This window comes from Oryzias latipes, chromosome 20 (assembly GCF_002234675.1).
Source record: "Oryzias latipes chromosome 20, ASM223467v1".
Taxonomy (NCBI): Eukaryota; Metazoa; Chordata; class Actinopteri; order Beloniformes; family Adrianichthyidae; genus Oryzias; species Oryzias latipes.
Genome location: NC_019878.2, coordinates 19,601,283 through 19,616,787, shown reverse-complemented (window position 1 = coordinate 19,616,787; position 15,505 = coordinate 19,601,283). Strand labels below are relative to the sequence as shown.

At 39.7% G+C, this 15,505-nt stretch overlaps 1 protein-coding gene across 1 annotated transcript in view; it reads left to right on the top strand.

Annotated features, from left to right (window-relative positions):
- Positions 1-15,505, top strand: part of lmbr1 (limb development membrane protein 1) — a 35,476-nt gene that overhangs the window by 17,679 nt on the left and 2,292 nt on the right. Inside the window, exons 10-16 of the mRNA XM_023949893.1 lie at positions 5,206-5,295; positions 6,246-6,322; positions 6,801-6,878; positions 9,805-9,878; positions 10,129-10,219; positions 10,886-10,952; positions 15,198-15,359. Of these exons, the coding sequence (XP_023805661.1) occupies positions 5,206-5,295; positions 6,246-6,322; positions 6,801-6,878; positions 9,805-9,878; positions 10,129-10,219; positions 10,886-10,952; positions 15,198-15,359 (639 nt within the window). The remainder of the gene's footprint in view (positions 1-5,205; positions 5,296-6,245; positions 6,323-6,800; positions 6,879-9,804; positions 9,879-10,128; positions 10,220-10,885; positions 10,953-15,197; positions 15,360-15,505) is intronic.

Genomic DNA, 15,505 nt, shown 5'->3' with positions numbered 1-15,505 from the left:
CACTCCAGAGACTATCAAAGTTGTCTTCTTGCTTCACCTATGTCCACTCTGCATCAGTTCTTTCTAACTGATTATTATCCTCTTACTCAATTTGTGTTTTGAGCCGCATCACTCGATGCGTTCAGTTTTATTTACGTGACAGGCTGTTTATTGTCCTCTTTGTTCATGCAATCACAGGTTTTTCAATGGTGGATTTACCTGTCTTTTAGCATTTTTGTGCCCTACTTTTACCTCTAAAAATATGGGGTTTCTGTAAATTCACAAATTGTTAAAAAGAAAATACTGACAGTTATAAAAAGTGTTTCCCAAAATGATGTCAATTATTCTTTAAAGTAGTGTGAATCTCTTTACAGACAGATTGCAGATTCCAGCTAGACCTATGTGTACAGCCTTAGAAAACTTTCAATAAAAAGTAGTATCTTACAAGAAAATCTCCTCTTGGGACAATAGCGAGTCCCACAAGCGTTTCTCAAGTTTTCTTCACAAATGCCCTTATGGAGGATATAGGCTATCAGCAGGTGCAAATCAAGGAAAATATCAAGGTTGTAGACCGTCCGGTGAGCCTGCAGAGCGAAAATGTTCATGCAGATTCTTTCTATGGGCATATTCCGGGCACAGGTCCTAGCAATTACTTATAAAACCCAGGAGGGTAAAGTAAGGGTGAAGTAGATGAGGCATTTCAGCTATAACATTTACCACACACACGACAAATGTACGTTCCATTTCCGTGACGTCCCTTGAGGTGGCCAAAGTGGCTTCAACTGCAAGACACACCTGTGCTCCTCTCTACAACCCTCCATGGGCCCGGACAAGTCAAAATTCCCAACTTATTTGTCGGCTAAACATTTATGTACAGATGAAGAAAAAGGGGTCGCCTGCATGAAGAAATAAACTTTTAATTACTCTTGCATATAAAAGGTAGTATCTTACTGGGAAATCTCATCTTGGAACAAATTTGTGAGTCTTATAAATGTCCCTAAGCATTGGCAGGGCTCTGTGTGCTCACATCTCCTGTTTCAATGGAATTTTAAACCAAAAGGATCTGCTCTTATTTAGTCACAGGCTGGACATTTTAGTCTTTCAGTCAAATCTGACATTTATTTATACATGATTCTGAAAAACAAAACCAAACAAAAAAAAACTTTAAATTGTGTAATGTATGACTAAAACAGCACAACACAATTAAAAATAATGTTTTCCAAGTAATATTAAAGTGATTTTAAACATTGACTTTTTAAATAATAAAAATTGTGCTCTTAGTTTTTTTTCACCTCAATCATGTTGTGCTGCACAGTCATGACAGGAAAACACAACTAGAAGTTAATGAGCCGAAGAGGAAGAAGTGAACCGTAGCCGTGAAGTAACGGCAGACGAGTGAAAATAAAGTAACCGCTCTGTGCTGACAAGTCATTCCAGCCATTTACACGTCAAGAATCTGCAACCACTTCGATTTCATGCTGTTGATATGAACCAAAGATCATTATCATTTCTGAATCATGCATCATATGTGTTGTAGAACTTCTATCAAAGTTTCTTTATCGAGTTAAATGCGGAACGAGTAACTCTATGTTCACATTAGATAAATATTGGATGAAAGATCAGGAAAACCTCTAAAGTTTTTGCCAAATTCCTCAAATTTTTATGGAAAGTTTACTCTACTTTGCTACAGTGGATGTACAAGTTACTACATCAATCAACATAACCAACTTAGATTAAATGAAATAATCCTTTTTAGGAGATTTGACAGGACAAGTAGTTAGACTTGCACACACATTGTAGTGCTTTTTTCTTTCTTTTTTTTTAACAAAACATTGAATCTAGATAAATATCCAGTGTGCTGCAGTTCAGTCATAATAAGGCAGGCTTCTTTAGAGCCTCATCTGCTGAAAACAGAGAGCTTGTCCAGATGCTATGCGGCACAATGACCTTGCCAGTGCCTCTGTTGTCTCAGCATGGTGCTTAGCATATTTGTGGATGACGTAATTTTTTGACTGGAGACGGTTGGACCGGATCTGTTGAATTACTCTCAGCCTTTCTGTTTGCCAGAAATCTCACTCAGCATCTCTGCCTCGCTGTAACTCTTTAGCTTGATGGAACCGGCAGAGGGAGAAGAAGGATATATGCAACTTCAGTCTGGAATGATGTCATTGAAGGTTTCGGTTCTGCTTCACATTTAATTCTCAAAAAAATGATGATAGTCTTTTTTTTTTTTTCTTCTTTTCCTGTGGAATATAGAAATCCATTTTTTATTTCAACAATGATTCATCTTTCCTTATGACAGATGAAAAGTATGTTAGGAGTTGGCAATGACAATGTCACTGAGCAGATTTGACTTCCCAGAGGTGAAATGTACAGTTCCTATTCAGATGTTAAAGGAAGCTGTCGCAATATCCGTGACATTTCCTGTGACCGCTTTGCTCCAAGGGTTCAAACTTTCCCTAACCAGACAAGGTGCGTCAAAATGACAGAGGACAGAAAAAAGTCTGATCAAAGTGATTGGTTCTTCGCTCCTGTAACAAAGATAAAAGATGGTATTTTTATTGCACCCTGGTAACGCTGTAACACGGAACTAATTGGTCTTGATCTGCCAGTCACCCTGGGGGCTGCAAATGGATACTTTTATTCCTTGGCTTCAGGGGCCCCAATGCTAGTGTGTCAAGCTGGAAAGAAAATGGAGTAAAAGAGATAAATTATCCTTAAATGAGCCAGCCTTGTGGTTTTCCTGGAGAATCCCTTGCTGTCTTCTCCAGCCCACTCAACCAGTTATGGCATGTGGGAGACAGCTTTGACACAAGAGATTATTTTTACTTGTTTGAAAGCCTGTTGCTTTGTAGCGAGCAGGATTTCTTGATATGATGTGATGTCTGTTATAAACAATATGGGACAAGATGAAAACACGAAGAGGTAATTTCCTTTCATTTTTTTAAGTGTCATAGTGAACAATGTCCTACAGTAACTATTATTTCTAAAAGAACTCCAGATTCCAGTTTCTTTAAACATTTTATGATTCTAAGACCCAAAAAGTACAATATGGAATCACTACCTACTCTTGGTAAAAAAAAAAAGAGAACAGTTTGGCAGAATAATCTATTTCCACTTAAGCTTGGACTCAAAATCCGTCACTGCATATTTTTATGCCTTTAAATGCGTAATGCTTTTTATGGGGTGCAGAAGATCCCAGGTTTGGTTCCGCCATCAGTGGGTGAATGAGACTGTCGGATGCTTTGGGCCTTCTAGCAAGGTAGAAAAGTGCTGTGTAAGTATACGCCATTAATACAATTTAAATTCAGCAAAATAACCATTTTCTCCAAGTGTATTGATGCTTTTCTGTGGGCTTTAGCTTTTGTTGATATAAATGTAATGTCCTTTAAAGACCCACTCCAATGAAAATGGTGTTTTAGGTGTTTTGAAGATGTCCTTGTAGCATATTTCTCATGATGAAGGGCAGATATAAAAGAATTTAAGATTAAAAGTGCATTTCTGAGTATTTCTTTAGTCAAATCGTGATCAATCAGGAGCAGATGAAAAAAGCCGTTTGGAAAAGCTCTCAGTTGTGACATGGAAACTGAAATGGGCGGGTCAAAGGCCGAATCTCAATTCTTCTCCTACCCTTCTGGCTTCTCCCTATCCCTCCAATTGTTGGGACATTGGGAGGGATAGGGGGGTCTGAAATAGTTTTTTGAAGGGGAAACCCTTGCAGCAGAGGGAAACAGAGCCCTCCGCCGTGAAGATAATCTGCGTCGCACACATTGCTTCACGTGGGTGTGCTCTGAAGTACAGTTTGCAAATGTAAGTAATAACTTTTTGTTTTTGTGTGACTTTTTGAAGTTATAAAACTGATGTTTTGTATTTTCTGAGCACCGACAGCTACGCGCTAACGTGGATGACCGGCGACTATTGATGACGTCATCGAGTGGGAGTGACGTCCGAATTATAAGACACTATTTTTCTGTAACTTTCCATTTGGAGGGCTAAATGTAGGGGTAGGTAGAAGCCGTAGGGATAGGGGAAGAATTCGGCCAAACCCTCTCTGCTCTGCTCCATTCAGGTCCACTTGCAGACAAATAGATTCTTGTACGTCTTCGTTTTCCTTGTCCGAGCTGTCATCTGCCACAAAACTGTACATCTGTAACTCTGATATTGCTCACCGTTGTTGTTGCACTGCTAATGTTGGCTTGAGGTTGTAAGTGGCTGTGAGCTAGCAGGAGAGCGTGTAATCAAAGGGATGATGGGATATCAGCGAAAGCTTACTTCTGAGTCAACAGTTCCGCTTTCAACTCAGAGATGGATGTCTGATGAACTCCTGCCGATCTGCAGATTCTTGATTTTGGCTAAATACGGCATAATCGTAATGAAAAGACCTCTGGCTTTTGAAAAAGATGGTTGGAGTGAGACTTTAAGCTGCAGTTTTCCGAAGTTTGAACCGCTGATTTATTCATTTTAGATTTGCCTTTTCTTTTGTTGTTAATTTTTATTTTTTTAAAGCAGATAGTGCTCACCTTTTTTCTGCATATATTTTTACCTTTAGCTCCATTTTTTTTTATAACTTAATATATTGTTGGTTCATCTTTTAAATTTAAACAGCTGTCTGAAAGCAGCTCTTACAGTTTTGCCACACCTCATATTGAGTCGTCTTTTAAAGAGCTTTCATAAATCTTTTCATTGGTTTAAGTGGCAGTTCTCTTGTTGTAGCCATGTTTCCTGTCAGTCAGTATGTCGCAACAGCTTCTTATACATGCTGGCTTCTAAACACCACTCTCATTTGAATATTTAATGTTTGTCTTTCAAATGCAAATGATTGATTCTGTCGTTGTCCACTAATACCCTCTGCAAGTTTGTTGGCCACTGTTTTACGCCAAGAGCTCCGTCCAGATGCAAACATTTTTCATTTTAACGAACAAAGGAAAATTCACAAGGCATCGCATTTCTTCCTCTTTTGCTATTTTTTTTTTGTGCCTTGCCAGTTTTGTGAAAAAATGTTTTAAGGAATGTTTTATTTGACTAGTATTGGTCAGGCTGTTTTTACTAGAGAAACAGCTCAATTCGTTATAACACCAACAGTCTCAATGTGACTGCATCTTAGCCCCCAAGAAAACAAAGAACTGATTTATCAACTTTTAGAATTCAAAAAAGTGATAAATGTTCGCCAATCCTTAAAATGCTTTCACACCTGCAGTCTGATATGAGACATTTCTATCTTCACAGGAGCTTCCTCACACAGTTACGTCAGAGGAAGCTTTGCTCACCAGCTCAACAAAGAATTGGACATTATTAGAAATCAGAGAAATAAATTGGGTAAGTGTTTGTGTTTTGTGTCAGGTCTAATGCATATTGTTTTAGGACCTCGAACTTTAATGAAAATAAATGGCAAAGATGTTGGCTTTTTACATATTGCTGACAGGCAGCCGCTCCCTCTTCATCTGCCTTAATTTCTTTATTTGGACTTGGATCAGAACTGCCTGATAATTCCCATCCATTTTAGGATATTATAAATGAGGCCTGAGCCTTTTGGGGAGCAGGGTGGGGAGCACAAAGGCACTTAGGATATTGGACAACATGCAAACTTTATATTGTAGCCAGCCTTTTAGTGATGTCATTAATTTAGAAGGATGGTGCATATAAAGTGCACTTGGCAAACTTCGCGGGCAGGCCGGCTGGGTACACTGGGAGAATAAGGTGGACTAACAAGGTTGGAAGTAAAGAAAGAAAGTCAATATGGCAAAGACTGCAGGGCAGTCACATAGGCATCACAGGGGGGACGTCTGGAAGACAGTCAGCCCCCCTCTACAAACATGACCGTTCAGCTGCTAAAATAAGAGTCGAAATTGAAATGTCATCTGGCTTGAAAGACGCGTTGGTTGCGTTCACTTAAAACCACAACATAAATCACAGAATTAATTTGATTCCTTTTTAACCAACTTTCATGACTCTTTCCATTAATTAAGAGGATAGTGAGTAAATTATAGAGGAGCATGGTTTTTGAAGGTACTACCTGGAGGAGGTGGTGTTGTGATAAGAGGTGAGATGTGTCTGCTACACAAATCCACCATTTGTTTAACCAAAACAAGTGGTACAAACTCTATAAATAAAGCCAGAAGGCTTGCAGTGTCAGCACTCATCTTTAATTAAAAGTGTTTCATTTTTAACTACAAGTGGGGATGGTTTTGTTTTTGGAGGAGTTTCATTCATCATCATCAGGGCTTGGGTGTTTTTTTTGTTTTTTTCATGGATTTTGCTTTTCTCAGAGAGAAGAAAGAAAGCATCAGGATGGGAGAAGAACTTGCTGTATCCCATGGTGATGTTGATCCTGCTTGCAGGAACGGTAAGCGCCGAGACTGACCTGCCATTAAGTTCATATTGTTTGCCAATGGCGTACACAGTCTGGCTGCTGGTGGCTTTAACTAACGCCGTGCTTTTAAACTCGCCGTTTTTTCCCACCGAAGGAAAGGGTGGGGAAACGACTTTAATGTAATAGCTGTTTAAGACGCAGAGGTAAAGTAGCAACAACTGTGATTTTCAATAAATTACAGTGTGGGAATACAGTTTATGTCATCTGCTAGTGTTAGATAAGGCACTGAGGCCATGTGTGAGGCACGAGTCTCCTTCTTCCTCGCATTAGGGACTTTAATTTGGAGTGCTTTACCGTCACAAAATGGTTATTATGCTTTACTATACTTGTGACTCAGCAAAGCATCTGCAAATTCAATGAATGGTGATGCCGGAAACTTGGCGGATTGGGTCAATCTTTTTTGTAATTATGCTATGTGTAAACAAATCTTTGTCTTCCTTTGTGTCTGCAGACGATCTCTGTTATTATGGTGGCACTGAATATCCTCTACCTTCTAGTGGATGAGACTGCCATGCCCAAGGGATCCACAGTAAGCTGCCTTTCCAACTGCAGACCATTTTCAGCTCTTCCTGTCTTTGTCTCACACACACAGACACACACAGACACACACATACGTCAAATGTAAACTGCAGAGGTGCTTGCCTATCAGACCTGTCATGTTCCTGGCAGAGGCATAAATCAAATTCCGGATATGCTCAGGTGCATGTTGGAAGAAAAGGCTTGTTGAGATGATAATCGGGCTGAAACCGCTGGTTTTGTTTAGAAAGCTCATTCAAAGTCATTTCACAGGGTGCAGACTCAATGAGCTTGCTACGTGTCATGTGCCCACAGTGATTGAATAGGCCGCTTTCCCTCACTCCTGCAAGGCATATAAGGCCAAGTGAGGGGCTTTAACAGGGAAGCAGGCTAAGTGTGGAACCCAAGTGGCTCATCTTTATCAAACATGCTGTTTTAAGCCCCCTGAATCTCATCCTAAAAGGCAGCAATGGAGGTGTGTGAACTCCTGCATGAGCGTGCACGTTTGAGGTTGCATTCTTGTCTGGAAAGGAGCAATGTAAGATATCCCATTTCTCCTACATCTTATTTTGCGTCTGACAGTGCTGTCCTCCTCATTCCAATTATTTTATCGAGCAGAGATGTTTTGTTGAGCTATTGCGCATCCCAGAAAATCCCCCAAATTATGCCTGTCATGTAGCTTGACGCTGTCATCGCTCATGATGTGTTGTATTCACTAAATGGTTTCTCAAGTTGGATGGATGCCACACGTATGATCTCACAGGAGTGGGGCATAGTCCTCTACTACAATCAATACTAATATAAAATCCATCTTTTGCTATTTGTTTTTTTTTTTTTAATTTGCTCTTCAGCTTTCATGCTGCCCTCTGGCACAAAATTTCCCTTCTGTCCAGCATCAGGAAGAGCATCAGCTCTGTGTAAAGAAAGGCGTTTGCAGAAGCAGAGGGTGTCTGACTTTGACGTGCGGACAGAACCCCAGCAGACCACAGACTGTGGGAAAGTCAAATTAGGCCCTGAAACATCGATTGTCATGGATGGCGAGTACAAAGAAACGGCACTGCCAGTGTTTGTCTTCCTTTCCAGCTAAGCGTCCTTCTGCAGTTTTCGTCGCCCTGACGAGTGTCCCGTCAGCTTCAGGGAGGAGGATAAGGAATGTGGACAGACGAGGAGGAAGAGCAAGCGCGTAAAACGACAAAGCTGTGCCGATTCTGTTAAACGACACAGCTTTACAGCTTTATGAACAGGCGCAGGCCGAAACTATAAAAATGTTAATGCAGGCCAATCCCTTCAGTTCCCATCACACTTGACATTATATGTTGTAAAAGGCCCAATTACAGAGGCTGATGGTGATTCCATCTCCACTTGAAATGCTCTTTCTTAAACGCACACAAACAACTAAGTGGTATATCTGTCATCTTTGAACTTTGGTCTTTTGAAATCCAACGTTTGTTTAGAGTCCCAAAGGCGTGGAAATTTGTTTTTGAGGCTTTAATCGTATAATTTAAAATTGTAGTCATTGTCCAGTACTAATACTTGTAATATTCTCCTATTTTTAGATGTCCTGAACAAGCTGTAAACAGGCTACAGACACTTATGTTTCATTATTGCTCCATCATGAATTGACATTTAATATGCAGAAGGAGGCCTTGTAGACCTTAAGGTCTTGGTTATTTTTAGTGTGTTTCTTCCTGTGGAAAGAGAAGTGTATTTTCAAATATGTTTGTTGTTTCGTTGAAAGCCCAGTTGATCCTCCAGTTGATCCATCGCCAGCTCCCCATAGCATCAGGCACTTCCTTTACACCATGACGAACAGTTACTGTATGCTCCATTCACCTCTCGTTTCATTTTTATATCTAAAGTAAAAAAGATTCAATGCAAAATGCAGTATAATTAAATCTGACACATTATACCATCTGAATGATAATTCACCTTATTTCTGAAGCACTTATGTACATCAAACAAAACACCAAACCAAGCACATTTATAATAACTAACGTTGTTTTAATTCCATTCAAGATCATTGTAGACAATTTTCGCATCATCTGTTGATGTGTCTACTTTCATTTTTGATATTAAAGAAATAAAGTAGAATCATCAGCTCTGTGGACCACAACTGTACAAAAGGTAGTTTACTTTGGTACAAACAAAACCCCTGACCGACTCATCATGATGACTAAACAACAAACTGGTATCTTATGTGTTCTTATGTGTTATCTTATATGTTCTAGCACCCTCGTATAGGCGTCAAACAGCCTGCCTGGCGTTTGTTCATTCTCTTATATAACACAGGAACTCCAAATCCCAATAAAAAATGAAGCAACCCAGTTTTGTACTAAAACTTGTTTCCGGTTTTATTCTCACATTACGTTTGTAGAGATATTTTATTTTTGTTTTGCATGTAATTGAAAAAAGTCAACGCAGATGATTTCTTCCATGTTTTAAGAGTTTCAATTCCGGCGCCAAGTGTGACTAAAGTCAGAATTTGTCATTTGACAAAACACGCTGAACAGATTTACGTCTTTTCATGCCTCACTTCATCTCAGGGTTTAGAAAAAGAAAGGAGGGCTTAAGGGGTGGAGTGAATCTAGTTTATGTACTTATGCATTTGTTTAGTTGTTTTTTTTTCCCCTGTGTGTGTTGTTGGCATGCTGTCAGCCTGTACACCCCTGTTAGTAATGAGCTGTTTTTGTTTGAACACCTGTCCACATATAGAATGATCAACAGTGATTTCCAAAGAGCCTCTTTCATCTCTTTCCATTCATTACTTAGTCCATTTAATTCTGTCTTCCAAGTGGCGAAAATTCTTTGTTGGATGTCTGTAGTTGCAGCTGCACACAGCACCGACATTTCTTTTCATATTTCTTGTGACTTCAAAAAAAATTATGATTAATGTTTGGGGATTTATTGTGATAAATTACATTTGTGTCTCCATCTTTCAGGATCGGGGAATTGGAAACGCTTCTTTGTCCACCTTTGGAGTGGCTCAGGCCGTGCTGGAGATCATCCTCATGTTGTATCCTTAAAGTGTCCTGTCCTTTGTCTGTGGCCAGAGTAGCATGCTCCACGAGCAAGAGCAACATTGTGGAGGCAGCTTTGTTTACTCGGGGGGGGTATAGCTCAGCCGGACACCATTCCGGAAAGCACGTTTTGGTATTTCGTCACCTTTTATTGAAGCTGAAAAGGTTAGGTTCCAGGACATGGTTGCTCAATGAAACTCTGACGGCTGCAAAGTGTTTTCGGTCCTTGATTGGTTTGCTAAACAGTTACTTGATGGTGTCTTCTGTAGTCGGCTTCTACAGCCTACGCGTCTTTGAAGGACTCACTCCCCGGAAGGATGACACAACCATGACAACGGTAAAGATGGGATGTAAGGACAGGGTGTGTGCTAAAGCAGGGGAAAGAATGCTGAAACTGCTCCTAAGGTGCTGATGTGATTGCCCCCCTCCCCCCATTTAATCCATTTCCTCTTTTTTTTTTATCTTCCTTTTTTTGCCCCTTTTGTCTAGTTCTCCAGCACCTCCTCATCTGAATTCAGAGCTCCTACAGCTCACTAATGTTTTCCCCGGGGCCCTTCAATGGCTTTAGTTGATCTGTCCAATATTTGTTTGTGGCTTGCGTCAACACTGACAAAGTGCATGCTCCTTTCTTGCACATCAGAGGGAGAATTGAGTGTGGGAGGGGGAGGCGAGGAGGGAGGGGGTAAAAGATGTGTGTCCTGTTCAGCCCATAGTGGCACCTTTTCACTTGATAATGAGTTTGGGAGTGGTGCAGCTTGTTAACTAGCCATGACGCCCCAGTGAAAGGATTTGAGGGGATAATAGAAAGAACCTTGTAATGAGCAGCTTCACTGCCTGTAATTATTTTATGTGGTAACAGTTGTGCACATCACACATTCACTGCTTGGAGTTATTATTTTTCTCAGTCCCTGGGAGTCTCCATTAAAATATCAATTATTTTATTGAAACTGAAATCTGAAATAAGCCATTTTTTCTTTTTCTTTTTTATAAATCCTACTTTTAGATAATTGGTTGCTGTGTGTCCATCTTGGTTCTGAGTTCAGCCCTACCTGTGATGTCCAGAACTTTGGGTGAGTCTTACTATGCTGGGATATTTTACATTCTTTACATTCTACAAAAGATGGAATTAAAGATGTATATTTCATCTTTGGATGGGCTTTGATAAGCATGATGCTTCAGCCCAGTCCACTTTGGTTAATGTTGAATATACCATGGTCCAGGTGAATTCTTGATTCTGATTGGCTGCTGGGTGTGGATTAAAGAGTGATAATGCTCAGTGATAACCGCACGCCTAAAAAGAAACTCCGGTCACGTGGCCTAAATGCTCTATGTTACTGCGAAGGCTTCTTTAAAACAAACTTTTGCTTCATCATCTGAACAAAAACAAGTGGTAAGAGGTGAACTCTCTCTCTGAGCTGATGCTTTATTTAACCCATCATGACGGCCAGCATATATATCGCTTTCCTTTGCTGCTGCACTCGAGAATGAAGGTCACATGTAACAAATGGTCTGCTTTTTGTGGAAAAAAAAAGAGATCCTAACAGAAAAAATAACAAGAATAAACTGTTTGAATGTTTATTTCTTTTGTAAGTGACCATGGTATAAGTGGGATAATGGCCTGCGAAGTGTGCAGTGTAAGAATTAACGCACTTTTAATTCTTCTTCCACTTTCGGCTTCTCCCATCAGGGGTCGCCACAGCGAACAAGTCGCATGGTAAATTTGGCAATGTTTTACGCCGGATGCCCTTCCTGACGCAACCTTCTCAAACCGGGCTTGGAACCGGCAGAGGTAGAGAAGGGAACAGGGAGCAGCCCGGAGTCGAACTCTGGTTTCACGGATGGAAGGCGCCGCAAACCAGCACGAGCTAAACTGGCTCCCAATTAACGCACTTTTAATTAATGTTCAAATTTTAATTTTAAAATCTTAGCTCAAAAATGTTATGATTTGGATGAACTTTAGAGAAAAAAAATGAATTTTTTATAATGTGAAACAAATAATATAATTATTTACACTTATTTATGTACAATTATTTGGCAGTAACCTTAACTGATGATTTTCATCTCTCGCTTCAGTTACAAACACATTTAAATGAAGCTACAAAGAACATTCACGGAAAATGAACTAGTATTTTTCAATGTCGCTGCTTTGACACTCTATGAAGCCATTAATGTCAAATGCCTCTTTGCCAAACACTTGAGTGCAAAGGCTGCATCTCAGAACTGTCACCATCAGGTCATCTCAGTTGAATTCTCCTTCAATTTCCCGTAGTGACATCAGACAGAAAGTGGAAAAATGACAGCGGCGGTTCAATCACAATGGCTCTGATAAACATGCGGAGTGCAGAGCCCAGCTGTTTAAATAGTGCTACTCTTGAGTGTGAGAAGAGCCAACAGAGTGCAGGAATGAGACAGAGCAAGCATGTTGTGAGTCACTGGGAGCTTTACAAAATATCAACAGGTTCTGCTTTGTGACGCTGAATAAATGAAAGGAATAGATGCATGAGACAGCAGTGAAGAGAAAGGGCCTCCTAGAAAAGCAACAAAAAAAAAAAGATATGAGAGTCGAGTGTGACAGAAAGAGACAAGAGAGGGTTTTGAGTGTTGATGGGATTTGTGTGTGAGAAGATGAGGGGGGAAAAATGAGAAACTGTAAGAAACTTTAGCACACTGAACAGCTTCATTTAATAGTTAAAAAGAAAAAATTTTATTCCAACCAGTGCCCCAAAAGGCTGTGAAGTTCAGATGAAAAGTAACCTCTTTGGAGACTATATTGCTTTGATTCTTATCCTTTATAGCCTTATATTATATACACAGTGTGAAACAAGAATTTTTCAGATTTTTTCGTTTTGAAAATTAGTTTGAGAAGAAGAATAGAAAATAGAAAATAATACACGAGAATGGGTCACCAAACCACACAAATGCAAACGCTGGCTGCGGAACAAAGAACACAAAGTTCTAAATTCATAGACCAAGACTACTGACTGTAAATGAGAACAGGACCGAGTTTGACCCCCACCCAGGGAAAATTAATGACTTCTGGCTCCAATCAAAGAGTTTTTTTTTTTTTAAATGGAACACCACCATGTTGAAGCCAGACATCATCAGTAAACAGTAGAGATGCAACGATTCACTTTCCCCGTGAATCGGTTTGACCTTCGATTTTTGGGCCACCGTTTTGTTTAATATTTAGAAAAATATTTTTTTTTTATTTGCTTATAAGCGAGTAACGATTGAGAAAAAACTTTCAGTTGGCTCATACTGGTGTCATGTAATGTAACAATAAATAAATACTTTTTAAATTTAGCACAACAAATGTTTGACCATTTTAATGTACGTAAACAGAATGTATGCATTAAGGATGCAACATTTCACTTTCCACACAATTTGGTTTTTTGGTGTAACACATGGCTCGGTTTTTTCGCTCTAGAATCATGATACGCCTTGTAAGGAAGCAGTGGTCCGGTCAGTCTGAGTCAAAGTTTCTATGGCAACCACTCTCGCCAATCAGGAGTGAGCTTGTTAGAAGTCTACACCCTCACCACTTAAAAGCGGGCTCTGGAGAATCTGTGAAAAATTTGAATATTCCACATGGGGTCAGCAGGCACCTCCTACTTTTATTGAGGCTTCTGATTGGTCAGTTTAAAACTTGAATAACTTATCATGAAATATCATGAAAAAATTTTAGGATCAGCAGGAACATGTTAACAAACAAGTATCAGAACAAGAGTGGTTATCCTGACAAATGGAATGACTCAGTAAGAGCTGTTTTTTATTTCAGGAGAAGTTTATGGGATTTTGGCTTCTTGGAGCCAGTGGATTCTTCGTATTTGGACTGGCAGGCGGAGGGGCCACTCAGTCCAGTTCCTGTATACAGTCATTGTCTGAAACGCATCAGTAGTTTTAAAGTTCTAAAAAAGTCTTGGACCGGTTTGCTCAGTTAAATCCAGGTCCTGACCCACTGCCACCTGATAGTACATTTATTAGATATAAAATATTACGTTTAAAAAAAATGCAATCAAGTTTGGGCTGTGGAATTGCATCTAATTTGAGCATTAAGTCAACAGCACAAACTTGGAACAGATGATAAACTTTCCTAAAAAACCAGGATCAAACATCATGTTCTCCTCCATTGATCAGATAAAGAGCACTTTGAGGACGTTCATTGCTTGCTGCCAGCTGTTTAATATGCCTGTGACATTTGGAAGATTTTTTTTTTTTTTAAACCTCCAATTAAATTCTCACAAATTGCCAAATCAAGATCAAAACCTTTGGCATTAGAAACAAATTTGGGCAGACTTAAGTGGATAGCTGTATCGACTGGGGTCTCCTTCATTTCTGTTCCTGACTCTTCACAGGCAATTTTGTTAAAGGTCCCTGATGCTTGCCAAACTGCTTACTGCGGCTGGAAAGACGTCTCTGCAGACACTGAATTGATAGCTCAATGTAATTGACGGAAGAGATTGTGAAGTAGTGTCCAGAGACTCGGGCCTTCTTCAGTTAATTTTATTGTGACGTCTGCATAGACGGTCTGACAGAGTGAAACGGTTAGAAATCATGGAAACTAAAGAGGATTTAAAGCCTTATTTATATTCATTTTATTCTGCAAATAAAGCAATTATTATGCAAGTATACATTTGTTAAATCATATTTTCGTTATCACTTTTTAACGCACGCGGTCGAAGCCTGAACCGTCCAACGCAAAGCGCGTTAAAAAGTACTAAAACACACTTCGAAGGCCATTAACCCGCTTATACCATGGTCACTCACAAAAGCAATACACATTAAGCAGTTTTTAGTCCTTAATTCGTTCTTTTTTCCCCCGATTTGGATTGCTTTTCTGACAAAAAGCGGACGTCGCATCACATATAGATATAGATATAGATATAGATATAGATATATGCTGATCTATCCGATGGGTTGAATAAAGCAGCAGTTCAGAGAGAAAGTTCACCTCTTACTGCTTGTTTTTGTCCAGATGATGAAGCAAAAGAAGCCGGCGCAGTGATACGAAACATTCAAGCTAGGTGACCGGAACTTCTTTTTTCACCGTGCGGTTATCAGGTTTTAATGCACACCCAGCAGCCAATCAGAATAGAGTTCAACCGGACCATGGTATAATTATAATTAAAAAACCACTAGGAACGCTGAGAAAATAGCTCAAAAGATGATTGGACTTTAAAGCTGGATGGATATTTGTAACAAAACACATTTTTGGTTGGATTTTTTCTTTTTCATGAAGGGAAATGACTCTCACAGAATTGGCTAAACCGTCTGAAGCCTGATTTCTTGCCTCATCACTCTTCTTCTCTTCACAGGTATGACTAGGTTTGATCTTTTGGGAGACTTCGGGAGATTCAATTGGCTGGGAAACTTTTACATCGTCCTTTCATACAACCTGCTGTTTGCTGTCGTGACGACTCTTTGTCTTGTGAGGAAATTCACCTCTGCGATACGAGAGGAGCTCCTAAAAGCCTTGGGTAATTTTTTTGTTTCTTTTTGATTCCTTAAAACTTCCTTGGTATCTGACACCTTTAATGTAGTTTGTGTGTTGAATTATTTCTGGCATTAACACATTTTTACCTAATTTCCTCCCAATTTCAGCTCCATTAAATATGATCTGAAG